This window comes from Panthera tigris, chromosome E1 (assembly GCF_018350195.1).
Source record: "Panthera tigris isolate Pti1 chromosome E1, P.tigris_Pti1_mat1.1, whole genome shotgun sequence".
Classification (NCBI taxonomy): Eukaryota; Metazoa; Chordata; class Mammalia; order Carnivora; family Felidae; genus Panthera; species Panthera tigris.
The window spans coordinates 27,532,254-27,548,788 of NC_056673.1; the positions used below are offsets into that span (position 1 = coordinate 27,532,254).

The 16,535-nt window shown below is 39.0% G+C and overlaps 2 protein-coding genes across 5 annotated transcripts in view; one reads left to right on the forward strand and one right to left on the reverse strand.

Moving 5' to 3' along the window:
* Positions 1-12,020, forward strand: part of SKA2 (spindle and kinetochore associated complex subunit 2) — a 49,141-nt gene extending 37,121 nt beyond the window's left edge. The window contains exons 3-4 of one of the 4 annotated variants that reach the window (XM_015539557.2): positions 2,748-2,924; positions 11,322-12,020. In XM_015539557.2, coding sequence (XP_015395043.1) covers positions 2,748-2,924; positions 11,322-11,465 — 321 coding nt within the window. In that variant the 3' untranslated portion in view covers positions 11,466-12,020. Of the gene's footprint in view, positions 1-2,747; positions 2,925-11,321 lie in introns of those variants that run through there. The other 3 variants (XM_042967382.1, XM_042967381.1, XM_042967380.1) reach the window with 3 other exon arrangements.
* LOC102966083 (ubiquitin-conjugating enzyme E2 C-like) lies at positions 94-542 on the reverse strand. The gene has a single exon (XM_042967383.1). The coding sequence runs from the start codon at positions 445-447 to the stop codon at positions 166-168; it is 282 nt and encodes a 93-aa protein (XP_042823317.1). The 5' UTR covers positions 448-542; the 3' UTR covers positions 94-165.
* Positions 12,021-16,535: the final 4,515 nt, after the last annotated feature.

The following is a 16,535-nucleotide window of genomic DNA, read 5'->3' on the forward strand; positions in this document are numbered from 1 at the left end:
GTTTAAGTGACAGAGTTCTAGGCAGAAATGAAGGAAAGGACAGACGATCTAAGGAGAAAATAAAAAGACAATACAAGGAAAGAGGGTAGACAGCCAGGGTTCTTGGCTGGAGACCTGCTTTGAAAAGGTTTCTTGCAGATACTTCTTATATGCTGTAGGGTTTTTCTAGAGCTCAGCAGCAAGTGTGTTCAAAGGGCTATTGATGTTAGGTTCTAGTAGGCTCTGGATGGACAGTAGGATGGTCCTGACGTCATACAGTGCAGACCACTTATCTTTCAGGATGTCCAGGCAGATGTTACCCTGGTTGTCCACGGTGGGGTAGTAGCAGGGCGTGAGGAACTTTACTGTAGGCATATTGTAAGGGTAGCCCCTGGGCAACTCCAGGGAGAGCTTATACCTCAGGTCCTCGTATACTGTGCCAGCTGCTTCATGGATGGTCCCACCCATTTGAAAAGGTTGTCTGATTCAGGGAAGGCAGAAATTCCTTTGTCACCAGACATCATAAGGATCATTAGCTTCTGCTATAGCCTCTTGCCCATGGGGCCTGGGCGGCACCCCCGCTGGGCTCAGCTCCTTTGCTGGCAGTGGCTGGGTTGCAGTTCTGGGAGGCCATCTGGACGGCGAGACAGAGAGACAGAAATTCGGAGAGCACAACTGCAACTGCCTCTTAACGGCTTTCATGGTATCTCTCTTTTGTCCCTTTCCTACTTCTTTTTTTTTTTTTTTTAAGTTTTTATTTATTTATTTTTTTAGTCATTTGTACATGAGGCTCAAACTCACAACCCTGAGATCAAGAGTCGCATGCTCCTCCAACTGAGCCAGCCAGGCACCCCTGTCCCTTTCCTACTTCCATTGCTCATTCTATAGGTCTTGATCACTACCTGAAGAATTATTTTAACAGTTTTAAGTTAGAGTTTCTCTTCTTTTTCCTTCTTGTGAGAATCATCTTTATTTACTATTAATATCATCAAAAGCTTAGAGAAAAATCTCCAAGGAAACAAGGAGTAGAGGGCCATAAACTGAGTCTCTGTCACAGCCAGGAGAGAAGGTCCATGAAGGAGATATCTGAAGAGTAGGAAGATAACCAAGATAGTATATATAGTTTTATAGAAATCAAGAGTTCATTTTAAGAAGATAGGAACAAGAAGAAAACATGAGAAAGGGTATCAAAATTATATGCTATTGGACAAGCTTATCTTTTGATTGTTTGCAAAAATTTGGCAAAGGATGTTAGTCTATGGGATGTTATTATTATAGGACCTGGACAGTTGGTGGGAATGGAGTGAGAAGAATGAAACTGGTTTTAAAGCGACAACAGAGTCAGGAGAAGGAGTTAATTTCCCCCCAGGAGTTCATTTCTCCCCAATATAGGGAAGTTCTATATATATATTTGAAGTCTGTACAAAGGGAGATATTGAAAAGGTTATAGAAATATAGGAAACTTAAGGCTGTGGAGGATGTGGGGAGGAAACAATAATAATAGTGGTAGTGCTAGGGGCTGAGTAGGGATGAGAATACCCATTGATGTTTTCCTTTTCAGATGAAAAGGCAGGAAGATGGTGTTTCTACTAGATATTTTCTATTTTCTTGGTATAATAGTTGGTGAGGTCTTGTGCCAAGAAGGAGTAGATGCTAACTGGAGGGAGTGGAGAAAGTTTGGAATAGTTAGTATTGCAGGGTTTGCTAAGGAGCCATCAGGGAATGAAAAGAATTACCAAGTGTCAGGACCCTTTTGAAATGCATTTATGGAATACTGTTTATATTCTGAAATGAATTTGAGGGGCGCCTGGATATCACATTCAGTTAAGCATCTTGATTAACCAACTCTTGATTTTGGCTTAGGTCATGATCTCACAGTCGTGGGATTGAGCCCCCCCTGTTGGGCTCCTTGCTGGGCATGGGGTCTGCTTGGGATTCTCTCCCCCACCCTCCTTCTTTGCCCCTCCCCAGCTCAGTTGCGCATGTGCTCTCTCTCTCTCAAAATCAAGAAACATTTAAAATGAATTTGAACGGGCTCCTGGGTGGTTCAGTCGGTTAAGTGTCCATCTTTGGCTCAGGTCATGATCTCCTGGTTCATGGGTTTGAGACTCGCATCATGCTCTGCACTGACAGTTCAGAGCCTGGAGCCTGCTTTGGATTCTGTGTCTCCCTCTCTCTCTGCGCCTCCCCCGCTTGCACTCTATCTCTGTTTGTCAAAAATAAATAAACATTAAAATGAATTTGAAAAACCAACGTAACCTATAAATATAGTCTCGTGAGTTGGTGTGAATTTGTATAGGAAAGTCAATTAATTGGTACTTACACATACTTTAGCCTCATGACAGTATGTTTAAGAATTTTATGATACATAGTTTTAAATTTTCTTACTCATTAAGAACAAAATAGTTCCTTTAATCACCTTCTGAATAGTATTTAGAATTGTATTTTAAAAATAATATGTAATTAATTATGGTGAACTATGTATTAAATGTTATTTATCTAATGTCACCTTATTTGCTTATTTTAATATTGCTATTTTGTGTGCATCTGTGGGTTATTTCTGGACCTAAGCTTTAAATTACTTGAGAATAGGATTTAGGTCTTATGCTTCTTTATTCCTCTCCTCCCATCCTCTATTACACAGTTGTGTAATTAAATACAGTGTTCAATTAAATGGATGGTAGAATGTGTTGTACATACTCTAATTCTTAAAAGAAGCTTAACTTTTCCTTTTCACAATTTAATATATTATTTTTTCCCTGATATAGAGAAATCCAGTTACACTCTTAAAGGAATTGTCAGCAATAAAGTCTCGATATCAAACTTTGTATGCCCGCTTTAAACCGATTGGTATAGAACAGAAAGAGAGTAAGAACCGCATTTGTGCTACTGTCAATAAGACGATGACCATGATACAAGAACTACAAAAGCAAACAGATGTGGAGGTAATGCTTCCAATTGACAAGTTGGATTTGTAGAGTTTTAATTCTGAGTGTCTCTTTGAAAGATGAGCCCCCATTTTCATTTTGAGATTCAGCATTCAGTTTGAACTGTTGATGGAAATGAGATTTTCCTGATTCCTGAAGTATAATAGTTCTTATCTCCTTTTGTTTTAAAATAAGTATGTGGACTTGACGTGGTTACTAAAGAGGTGTGCTATCTTTGATTATACAGCCATGGCAGAAGAGAAACCTTTCTAATGCTTATTAAATCTACCAGCTTGTAGTTCGTTTTAGAACTAGTGAGACTGAGAAATCTGGAAAGCATCTATACCAGTGACTTGTTTTAGTTCTCCTTTTCTACAGTTGGGTTGGTGGGCTTGGGGAATCCTGACCTTCACTCTCTTTCTCCATTCCTCATTGCCCTCTGATTTCTTGTAAAAATCCTTGTAATTGTGAACCTTTATCACTGATTATGTAAAACTCTTCAGATATAATGGAGTAAAAAAAAAAAACAACCAATATGAACTGTTGGCCTAGGCTCGATGATCTTAAATAGCCAACTGAAGGATTTGGTAGAATTTTCATTTACTATTAAGACAAAGTTGAAGGCTTTCTTTTTTTTTTTCTTTCTTTCTTTCTTTCTTTCTTTCTTTCTTTCTTTCTTTCTTTCTTTTTTTTTTTTTAGAGAGAGAGAGAGAGAGTGCACAAACAAACACAGGGGAGGAGCATTGGGAGAGAGTGAGAATCCCAAGCAGGCTCGATACTCAGTGTGGATCCTGACATGGGTCTCTATCTCATGACCATGAGATCATGACCTGAGCCAAAATCAACCCAGGTGTCCCCAAAGTTGAGGGCTTTCAAAAGAAAAGATAGTTTGTATGTAGTTGGAATCATAGAGTAGAACTTAATTATATGGACAAAAGACATCTATATAATTTTTTTTTAATTTTTTTTTAATGTTTATTTATTTTTGAGACAGAGAGAGACAGAGCATGAATGGGGGAGGGGCAGAGAGAGAGGGAGACACAGAATCGGAAGCAGGCTCCAGGCTCTGAGCCATCAGCCCAGAGCCTGATGCGGGGCTCGAACTCACGAACCGCGAGATCGTGACCTGAGCCGAAGTCGGACGCTCAACCGACTGAGCCACCCAGGCGCCCCTATAATTTTTTTTATCTCTGGTGTCAACTCCAACCAGTTAACTGGTAATACCTGCTTAGAGTGCTGTATTAAGGAACTGTGTTTGGGTGTTGCACAAAAGCTATCGTTACGGGCATGCAGCTAGGGGCAGAATACATGGGGTTTTGTTTGTTTGTTTGTTTATATTTTTTTACCAACCCTGAACTAAATTTGGTTTAAGATACTTGAATTACAGGCTGGTAGTGAGAATAAATCTCAAAGGTTGATTACCAAGGTTAATTTGGTCAATAATTCTTTATATTACCAATGGCAAAAAAGAGAATAGTACCTAATTAAATTTTTCAAATGGTACCTTCAGGGGCACCTGGGTGGCTCAGTTGGTTAAGCATCCGACTTCAGCTCAGGTCATGATCTCACCGTCTGTGAGTTCGAGCCCCATGTCAGGTTCTGTGCTGACAGCTCAGAGCCTGGAGCCTGCTTCTGATTCTGTGTCTCCTCTCTCTGCCCCTCCCCAGACGCTCACTCTCTATGTCTGTCAAAAACAAAATAAAGACATTGTAAAAATTTAAAAAATAATGAAATGATACCTTCGATGTATTTCAGATGGTTGTTTTGTTTTGTTTTATTTTTTTGGTGCAAAAAGGTGATTTTATTAAAGCACGGGACAGGATCCCTGGGCAGGAAGAGCTGCTTTTAATTTTTTTTAAAAATATGTATTTATTTTTAAGAGAGAGAGATTGTACATGTGTGCATGAAAGCAGGGGAGGGGGAGGGACAGTCGTTCTGAAGCAGGCTCTGTGCTGACAGCAGAGAGCCTAATGCTGGGTTCAAACTCACAAACTGAGATCATGATCTAACGCCGAAGTTGGATGCTTAACTGACTGAGCCACCCAGGTGCCCCGGATGTATCTCAGGTGTTATATACCTCAGATATTATGTTATGGGGAGAATGAATAGTGGCGGAGGAAAGAGTGATTAGAAAGGACATAGAGAGAGGAGTGCCTGGGTGGCTCAGTAGGTTGATCATCCAACTCTTGATTTCAGCTCAGGTCATGATTCCAGGATCGTGGCATCAAGCCCCACATCAGGCTCTGTGCTGAGTGTGTAGCCTGCTTAAGATTCTCTCTCTGTTTGCCCCTTTCCCCAACTCATGCTCTGTCTCTAAAATTTGGGGAAAAAAGAGGGGGTCACAGAGGGAATAGGAAGTAGGAGTTTAAAACAGGAAGGGTGTGGTAGATATCTCCTCTGCTGTCCTGCCCACTGCTCCCTTGTGGTGTATTCAATAAACTTCTATCTCCTTAAAACAAACAAACAATAAAAAACAAACAAACAAAAAACAGTAAGGGTCATGACACATACTAATAAGTAAAATGCAAAAACAGTATATTTATGATAGCAGTATATATATATACATATATATGTATATATATGTATATATATATAACTACAACTCAAGTCATATTCTTCATTGTTGGTGATCAGAGTGTGAAAATAGAAGCATATAAACTTGTTCTAAGGAAACATCTTGAGGAGAGATTAAATGTAGTTCTAAATGTACATATCAACATATATGTACAGAAATCCATAAATTTATTGAAGCACAGGATAAATTTAGGTGGGTGAAATAAAAGTCACTATTTTGGGTTTTTTTGTTTTAAATGTTTATTTTTGAGAGAGAGAGAGAGAGAGAGAGAGAGAGCGCGAGAGCGAGCACACACACAAGAATGGGAGGGGCAGAGAGAGAGGGAGACAGAATGTGAAGTAGGCTTCAGGCTGTCAGCACAGAGCCTGACACAGTGTTCAGACTCTCAAACTGTGAGTTCATGACCTGAGCCGAAGTCGGATCTTTAACCAACCCAGATGCCCTGAAAAGTGATATTTTGAATGCCGTGGTAATAAAAATTGTCCCCACTGGGTACAGTCAGTAAAAACTATATTTCTGACTAAGTTTAAAAAGTGGTACAGAAAATAGTTATAATAGTGATAGAGGATTTCAGTCATCTAATTATCTGTAAAGTTCTTCATTCACTTAAAAGATGTACCTGCAGGGGCACCTGTGTGGCTCAGTCAGTTGAACATTTGCCTGTTGCTTTTGGGTAAGGTCATGATCCTAGGGATGTGGGATTGAGCCCTGTACTGGGCTCCATATTGAGTGGGGATCCTACTTGAGATTCTCTCTCTCTCCCTCTGCCCCTCTCCCCCACTGGTGCCCTCTCTGTCTCTGAAAAAAAAAAAAATAAAAAAGAAGTATCTGCAATGAGCAATAATTATATTTAAGGTAGAAAACTAATGGAGCTTTTACTTTGGATTACATTACAAATAAGGAGAGATGACTGAAAGGTTGGTTATAAACCTTGAAGAAGGAGATAATATTTTCGATTCAATGATGGCCATGTTGGGAAATGTCAGATGTGGTGGGACTTGTATCTACTACTTTAAAAATGAGATAGTAGAAAGTTTAGAGAAAATTTTCATGATCAAAATGTGGAAGAAAAGAGAATGGCATCTGTAGAGTTGTATAAACAAAAATAGTTCTATGAGCCCAGAATTTAAAAGACATGTAAGGTAGACCTTATAAAGGAAGTATAGAAAGAGGTGTGTCAGTCATAGGGACAGAACTGTGAGAATACTTATGAAAGCCAAAAGCTAGATTAAGTTGAGGCTTCGGAAATTTTCTAAAATAACCAAAAGGGCCTTTAAGATTATTTTGGGAACATGAAGAACGATAAAGGGATAAACTTACTTAAGGCAAATGTTGCTTTTTTTATACACAACAGAAAGCAAATAGAAAGTAAAACTGTTCAGGTATTATCTTGCTATATCTTTTTTTTTTTTTCATTCTACTTCTTTTACAGAGAGAGAGAGAGCGTGAGTGGGAGAGAGGGGCAGAGAGAGAGAGGGAGAGAGAGGGGATCCCAAAAAGGTTCCGTTCTCAGCGAGGAGCTGACAAGGGGCTCGATCCCACCACCCTGGGATCACCACCTGAGCCGAAATCAAGAGTTGGAAGCTCAACCAACTGAGCCACGCAGGCACTCCCCTTGTTATAGTCTTTATAAGAGTGCAAGGATTTTCATTTGCAAGGATAGAAAATATGTTTGAATTGATAATATTCAAAAATGGGACTTGAATTTATAATATTAAAAAATAAATAGGGAGGTGAGAACAGAAAAGGAGGTGAAAGGAATACTTTTTAGTTAATATAAAGACATTAAGGCTTAAATACACTTAATTATAAAGGTGACCACCAAGACACACACACACACACACACACACACACACACACACACACACACACAGGACTAGATTGGTTCCAAAATAAAAATGACCAAAACAAACCCCCAAAACAAATATAATTAAAAAGGTATTAAAAACAGAATGTGTGGTATTCCACTGAGCTCTGAAACATTTGTATTAAGGAAGAAAATTTTCTACAAGTTTTAGATTGGTTAATTCCTGGAAAAATTCTTTGAAAATTTATGAAACAGGTCATCTGAAATCTCTTGAACAGTTATCACAACAAGAAACATGGACTCATGGAGAACAAAGTCCTTTCAGAATAATACCATTTCCTGTTTTGAGATAGAAGAGGGAAATTCTGTAATTATTTGGGTTGCAGAAAGGTATATGATTGTTTTTCATTTTATCTATGTGAATATTTTTGGTAAACGTTGGCTTGATCAGCCAAGCCAGCTGGGCAGCCCAATAGCCAAATGTGGCTATACAAATTAAAATGTATTATTATTTTTAAAATTTTTTAATGTTTTTTATTCATTTTCTGAGAGAGAGAGAGAGAGAGAGAGAGAGAGAGAGCAGGGAAGGGGCAGAGAGAGAGAGGAAGACACAGAATCCGAAGTAGGCTCCATGGCCAGGAGCCTGATGTGGGGCTTGAACTCATGAACCATGAGATCATGACCTGAGCTGTAGTCAGACATTTAACTGACTGAACCACCCAGGTGCCCCTAAATTAAAATTTAAAGTAATTAAATAAAAAAATCAGTTCTTCATCTACTGATTAGACAGCACAGATATAGAATATTTTCAGCATCACAGAAAGTTCTGGTGGACAGCACTGCTCTAGAGATTCTTATTCTGTAGGTATAGTGTGTTCCAGATTCGGCAGTCTCTCTAGAGATGACCTATATAGTTAGGCGGAGTTGTAACTATTTGATTCTTCACGTTGTACTTTGTATAATTTCCCCATTAACCCGGTTTTAGCTAGCCCATTGGTTAGTGCCCTATGAAAGTCCTTTACATTTCCATTTGGCTTCTATTCTTCCTTTTGCTGTTTGCTCCTACCTACTTTAGGCAGATACTGTTTGCTGGGTTGTTTTCTCAGCATCTATTCGCCCTTGCTGCCTAATAGAACACTGACTTTCTTGAGATGTGTGCCATCCCTAGCTCGTGTCTGGGGCAAAGTTGGTGCTTTCCTCAGCTTCAGGGCGTGCATCTCATTGGCAAGGGAAATGGATTTTCTTTTAACTAAATTGACTCAGGAATGGGTTTGTAACCCATGTGACATGTGAGAAGGTAAAGTCTAGACGTTGGAAATTAGAGTTTCCTCGCTGCTGAGAGACCTCTAGGAAGAGAAAACTTTTCTTCTTCTAAACATTATGTATAGATGTGATGCCTAGAACTGCTAGAGCCATTTTTCCTTTCAGCTTGAGGATAAACCACCACCAAGGATATTAGATAAGGTGGAAAAACCCAGTCTTTATGTTGAGCTGCTGAATAAACCAGTCCTGAAGTCTGACCTTTTTCTGTAGTTATTGTGCAGTGATAATAAATTTTCTTATTATTTATCCATTTTTATTTTTTTAATTTTTTTATTATTTTTTTAATATAATTTATTGTCAAATTGGTTTCCATACAACACCCAGTGCTCATCCCAACAAGTGCCCTCCTCCATGCCCATCACCCACTTTCCCCTCACCCCCATCCCCCATCAACCCTCAGTTTGTTCTCGGTCCTTAAGAGTCTCTTATGGTTTGCCTCCCTCCCTCTCTGTAACTTTTTTTGCCCCTTCCCTTCCCCCATGGTCTTCTCTTAAGTTTCTCAAGATCCACATATGAGTGAAAACATAGTGTATCTGTCTTTCTCTGCCTGACTTATTTCACTTAGCCTAATACCCTCCAATTCCATCCACATTGCCACAAATGGCCAGATTTCATTCTTTCTCATTGCCAAGTAGTATTCCATTGTATATATAAACCACGTCTTCTTTATCCATTTGTCAGTTGATGGACATTTAGGCTCTTTCCATAATTTGGCTATTGTTAAAAGTGCTGCTATAAACATTGGGGTACATGTGCCCCTATGCATCAGCACTCCTGTATCCCTTGGGTAAATTCCTAGCAGTACCACTGCTAGGTCATAATGTAGTTCTAGTTTTAATTTTTTTTTTTTTCAGTATATGAAATTTATTGTCAAATTGGTTTCCATACAACACCCAGTGCTCATCCCAAAAGGTGCCCTCCTCAGTACCCATCACCCACCCTCCCCTCCCTCCCACCCCCCATCAACTCTCAGTTTGTTCTCAGTTTTTAAGAGTCTCTTATGCTTTGGCTCTCTCCCACTCTAACCTCTTTTTTTTTTTTTTTTCCTTCCCCTCCCCCATGGGTTTCTGTTAAGTCTCTCAGGATCCACATAAGAGTGAAAACATATGGTATCTGTCTTTCTCTGTATGGCTTATTTCACTTAGCATCACACTCTCCAGTTCCATCCACGTTGCTACAAACGGCCATATTTCGTTCTTTCTCATTGCCATGTAGTACTCCATTGTGTATATAAACCACAATTTCTTTATCCATTCATCAGTTGATGGACATTTAGGCTCTTTCCAAAGCTGTAATCCTCAAGACAGCATGGTATTGGCACAAAAACAGACACATAGACCAATGGAATAGAATAGAAACCCCAGAACTAGACCCACAAACGTATGGCCAACTCATCTTTGACAAAGCAGGAAAGAACATCCAATGGAAAAAAGACAGTCTCTTTAACAAATGGTGCTGGGAGAACTGGACGGCAACATGCAGAAGGTTGAAACTAGACCACTTTCTGACACCATTCACAAAAATAAACTCAAAATGGATAAAGGACCTGAATGTGAGACAGGAAACCATCAAAACCCTAGAGGAGAAAGCAGGAAAAGACCTCTCTGACCTCAGCCGTAGCAATCTCTTACTCGACACATCCCCAAAGGCAAGGGAATTAAAAGCAAAAATGAATTACTGGGACCTTATGAAGACCTTATGTTCCTTCTGCACAGCAAAGGAAACAACCAACAAAACTAAAAGGCAACCAACGGAATGGGAAAAGATATTTGCAAATGACACATCGGACAAAGGGCTAGTATCCAAAATCTATAAAGAGCTCACCAAACTCCACACCCGAAAAACAAACAACCCAGTGAAGAAATGGGCAGAAAACATGAATTGACACTTCTCTAAAGAAGACATCCGGATGGCCAACAGGCACATGAAAAGATGCTCAACGTCGCTCCTCATCAGGGAAATACAAATCAAAACCACACTCAGATATCACCTCACGCCAGTCAGAGTGGCCAAAATGAACAAATCAGAAGACTATAGATGCTGGAGAGGATGTGGAGAAATGGGAACCCTCTTGCACTGTTGGTGGGAATGCAAACTGGTGCAGCCACTCTGGAAAACGGTGTGGAGGTTCCTCAGAAAATTAAAAATAAACCTACCCTATGACCCAGCAATAGCACTGCAAGGAATTTACCCAAGGGATACAGGAGTACTGATGCATAGGGGCACTTGTACCCCAATGTTTATAGCATCACTCTCAACAATAGCCAAATTGTGGAAAGAGCCTATTTATCCATTTTTAAATGTATTCCTGTTACTTGCAGCTAAAAACATCTCAATTATCCTTCAAAATTTAGTTCAATTTAGTTCTCCACTTCTGAGGAAACTTCCAGACTATTTTATTCACATTTCTTTCTCAAAATGCTTTTAGAATATGGCAGTCAAATGTGACTTATTTAGTTTTGTTAAATTACAGTCCTTAAACTGTTTGATTTATTGGTTTTGTTTCTTAAACTTAATTGCAAGTTCTTTGAAAGCTCAAACATTAAAAGTACCTTGTATTTGGATAGCCAAATATCTATTTTATCCTGCCTTCCTAAATTTGTGATTATAGACATAGTATGAGCTTATGGAAACATAAAAAAAAAAAGCAGAACTAAATTACACAGTTTTTACAGATTTTGAAATAAAGATTTTCTCATTTGTTTTTTAGCTGTCACCACTGACTAAAGAAGAGAAAACTGCAGCAGAGCAATTAAAATCTTTTGTTCAGACTTATGAAGAAGTGGACTTGCAAAAGGAAATTCTAATGGAGAGGAGATCCATTCCAGAAAGATTTAAGAAGATGTCTTGTTAGCACTCGATGAGTAGAGGTGGGGGGATGGAGAAGGAGATTTGGCTTGGGTAACTGGATAGTGATGCCTTTCACAAGAGAAGGTCCTATAAGAAGGGCAGATATTATATGAATAAAGTTCAGCCAAAAACATGGAATGGGAATAAAGGGATTTAAATGTATGTATGTACACACAGTCTTATCATTTCAGGCAAGGAAGTCACGTAACACTATTTTGCATTTGTTTTTGTATAATTGGGAGAAAATGGATGTCCTGGCCTATCATAAAAGGATATTTATGTACTATTGGTTAGTAGATATGAATGAGCATGCTTTGGAAATTAACAGATAGAAAAAATATTTGTATTATATTATACATTATATGTATATAATTTTATTTTTGAAAAGTTTTGATTATAGGTAATGGTCACATTATTGGAGACTGCTAATATGTGACCTAAAATCCTCCACAAAAGCTAACATTAGTAATAATAAATTGGCTTTTCTGTGACAGCCTCACTTTTATTTTCTTATTCCTTCTTGCTGCTAATGTTGAACAACATGAACTTTGCTTTCAAATGCTGTTTTAGAGTGTCTCTGTTGTATATCAACACTACCTTTGTTCTCCTTCAGCCTATATTATTATAATTGTACATTCTATATGAAAGCTAAGAAACTGAAAACAGAGGATTACTGGCAACTGTTACTTGCCAATTGTGTGTGTATTTCCTTATTTTATTTATTTATTCATTTATTTTATTAAATTTTTTTTTGAGTTTTTAAAAAAAATACTTATTTTTGAGAGAGAGAGAGAGAGAGAGTGTGAGCAGGGAAAAGGCAGTCACAGAATCTGAAGCAGGCTCCAGGCTCTGAGCTGTTGGCACAGAGCCTCATGCGGGCCTCATAACTCACAAGCTGTGAGATCATGTTCTGAACTGAAGTGGGACGCTTAACTGACTGAGCCACCCAGGCACCCTAATGTTTATTTAGTTTTAGACAGAGAAAGAGATACATAGAGTGTGAGCAAGTGAGGGGCAGAGAGAGCCCCACGTGGGGCTTGAACCCATGAACCACATGATCATGACCTGAGCCAAAATCAGCCGCTCATGACTGCCACCCAAGCGCCCCTCGTTATTTATTTGTAAAAAAAATTTTTTTTAAGTTTATTTATTTATTTTGGTGGGGGGTGGGGGTGCAGAGAGATAGGGAGAAAGAATTCCAAGCAGGCTCTACATTGTCAGCATGGAGCCCTGTGCAGGACTCAAACTCAAACCCTGAGATCATGACCTAAGCCAAAATCAAGAGTCAGATGCTTAACTGACTGAGCCACTCGGGTGCCTATTTGTTTTTAAATAACTATTGGCAATAAGGTAATCATAGGGACAGATTTTGATGCAAAGATGTTAATCACAGGGTTATTTATACTAGCAAAACACAAATACATCTGGCTAATGGAAGGTAAATAGGTGTATTCACATAATAAGAGGTCAAGCTGCCAATAAATTACTACTGTTAACCTGGGAAATGCTGAAGCTGTGTTAAATGGGGGATAGGGGAAACAGATTGCAGTTTTGTAGTTAAGATTGGGTTTTGGAGTCTGCAATGTAAATACAGGTTTTTTGTTTTTTTGTTTTAGTTAATTTACTTTGAGAGAGAGAGTGTGAGCTGGGGAGGGGCAGAGAGCATGGGGCAGGCTCCATGCTGTCAGTGCAGAAGTTGACTTGGGGCTTGAACTCACAAACTGTGAGATCATGATGTGAGCTTTAATCTAGAGTCAGACCCTTAACCGACTGAGCCACCCAGGCCCCTGTAAATAGCAGGTTTTAAATTCTAGTTATGTGATCCTAACCAAATAACTTCTGTGTGTCAGGATGGCTGGAAGCACAATGAGATGGTAAAGTGTTTGGGTTTGATAATTAGAAATTGTTCTGTAAATATTTCCATATATGTAATGAGGCATTGAAAAGACTAGGAAAGATGCATCAAATATTAGTTCTGCAGGTGATAGAATTATACGTTCATCTAATTAAAAAAATTTGTTATGAGCATTTATTTGTCCATTAACAAACTTGTAATAGGTGACAAACAGGGTTGGGAGAGTAGCTTCAGTTAAAATTGTACTGTGTAGTTGAATATTTGAAGAACAGAACCACGCCTTAAAAATTTTTTTTAAATGTTTACTTTTGAGAGAGAGAGAGTGAGCATACAAGTGGGGGAGGGACAGAGAGGGGGACAGAGGATCTGAAGGGGGCTCTAAGCTAACAGCAGTGAGCCTGATGTGGGGCTCCAACTCATGAACTCATGAATTCAGATCATGCCCTGAGCCAAAGTCGGACACTCAGCTACCCAGGCGCCCCCCTCCCCTTTAGATTACAGAGAAATAAGTCACACTTCAGTAACATTTTCTTCAGTATTGTTAATATTTAGGAAGTTTTTGTCATGGAATGGCTCTGGGATGTGATGTTGATTGGTGGGATTGAAAAATGGTAGTATCACAAAGAAGTCATGACAAATTCCTGGTGTTTTTCCTCTATGATTTCCTTCACAGTCATCCTGTAAATATTGGTTCTTCCCCCACACCCCCTTAAAATAGTTCTTTCTGCACTTCTTTATATATTCATTTATGATTCCCAAATACAACTTCTTCCATTAGATCTAGATGCATAGATCCATATGTCCAATAAAAAAATTCTGAGTATTCAAATTGATCACTTCCAGAGTACTTACTGACTTTATTTTGTCCATGGGCACTATTCTGTTACCTAGAATTAAGAAGTTTGTATCTTTATCTTCTTAGCCAATAAAATCTATAATTCTTTCTCTGAAATGTTCATGGTATCCAAGCTCCACTTTATTTTCGCTCTTACTACCCTAATTTAGGTCTTTTATTTCTCATTTGGATAATTATTTTTTATGTGACTATAGTGTTTCTATGTCTTAAAGTTGTAAGTAATACAAATTAATTTTAATACAAATTTAGGTTTTAGGAAATTAAAACATACAAGTATGTCTATTATCCAGAAATTATCTTGAATCTCTTCAGATGTTTCATTTATCATTACCTATTTATTTATGTATGTATTTTTTTTTTGTTTTTTTTAGATAGAGTGCAAGTGAGAGAGAGGGGCTGAGGGAGAAAGAATCATATACAGCTCCATGCTCAGCACAGAGCACCATGTAGGGCTTGATCCCATGACCTTGAAATCATGACCTGAGCTGAAATCTACAGTTGGACACTAAACCGACTGAGCCACTGAGGCGCCCTCAGATGTTTCTACATATATACACAAATTACAAATATTTTTTTACAAAAATAGGCTGATACCATAATTATACTGCAGCTGCATTTAGGGTTTTTTTTGTTTTTGTTTTTTTTTTAAATTCATTTATTTTGAGACAGAGAGGTGCGAGTGGGAGAGGGGCAGAGAAAGAGAGAGAGAGGGAGAGAATCCCAAGCAGGCTATGTGCTGTCACTGCTGAGCCCGATTCAGGGCTTGAACCAATGAACCCAGAGATCATGGCCTGAGCTGAAGTCATACCCTTAACCAAATGAGCCACCCAGGTGCCCAGTGTTTTTCATTGTAAATATATTTTGGATATTTTTATCACACACTTCTGCTATTGTTTTGAACAGTTGTAATCCAATATATGGATGTTACCATGATTTTTTTCAGTTCTGTACTGATAGGCATTGATAAGCTGTATAATAGACAAGTTAGATTTGTTGGAGTTCCGGGGAAAGGAAGCTAGGTCCTCCTTTAGGGAATTCTGAGATCCCAGGTTTCCTACCTCCATGTGGTAGCTAGGCATCCTGCCAACTAAATTCTTTTTTACTTAAATTAACCATAATCTGTGGCTACAACCATTGACCCCTAATTGTATAGGTTTTCCAATTTTTCACTATTATGAACTATTGCAATAAATCTTTAAACATTTTTGGGTTCTTGGACAAATATATCAATTAGCATAAGAACTTATTTTAATATTTATATGTTGTAATTTGTCTTATTTTTTTCACTTCTCATTACTCTTTGAATCCCAAGTACAGTACTGTGTTTCACAGATAACTTTTCTGAGGTAAAATTCACTTAGCAAAATTAAACATTAACCATTACTACAGTGTACAATTCAGGGCGTTTTATCATAAATGGTGGCGTGCAAACATCAAGACCATAAATAAGTTTTGGTTAAAGAATTTCCAGTAACAGATTAATCTTACTAAATTATCCCTGTCCATGGCTCACGTATTAAAAAATTGTCCACTACTTATAAGAAAGTCCAAATCCCTTGATACTCAAGAGCTTCTTTTTAGGTTATTGTTGATTCTTTACGTGTGCACTCTAGATTGGGTTAAGTGTAATAGTGGTTTGCAATACATCAGAAAGGAAAAAGTAAATTCAGATTAAGAATTTGATGTAAGACCTTTGTCTCACACCCTCAATTCCTGCCATCTGTAGACTTCATGACAAAATTGTATGAAGAAGACGCCAACATAGGAAAGCTGAACACAGCTGACGCTTGCACTTTCCATAGTCCCATAGCGACGGCAAACCTCAAGTGGCAAGACATGCTGGATGGAGTGGTGTAGATCAAATCTCTACAGTCTGTGGTCCCATTCTTCCTGAAACGACACCGCTGTAGGCTTCACAATATGAGTAGGTGGGGCAGAAGTCTCAAAACCCGAGAATCTGGGGGTCCTTCCAAAGAAAGAACACTACCCACCAATTCTACACCATGGTTTCTCAAAAAGTGCGGGCCAAAGGCTACCTGCAGCCAAATCTGCGGGAGAGTGGCTGTTGACGATTTTGTGGAGCCTTATCTTAGAATCAAGTCCGAATACCTAGGGGTGTGGCTTCAGAGTCTGTTTCACTCAAGCACTCCAGGTGGTTGTTCCAGTCTTTGGCGCGCCAAAGTTTGAGACTGGTGGAGCGCCGCCCTTCCCTAAGGGCGCAGAGGCGTGGAGACCAGCGAGCGCCAAACTCTCATCCGCTTGCGCGCTAGACTGTGGCCAAACACACGCAGCCCTGCGGCTGCTAGCAGCCAAATCTCGTGTGCGCCCCCGCACCGCGGGAACTAGTCGCCCGCCTCTCTCCT

Coding starts and splice junctions, on each gene's coding strand:
- LOC102966083 (XM_042967383.1), bottom strand. CDS start 447: ATGGGTGGGACCATCCATGAAGCAGCTGGCACAGTATACGAGGACCTG.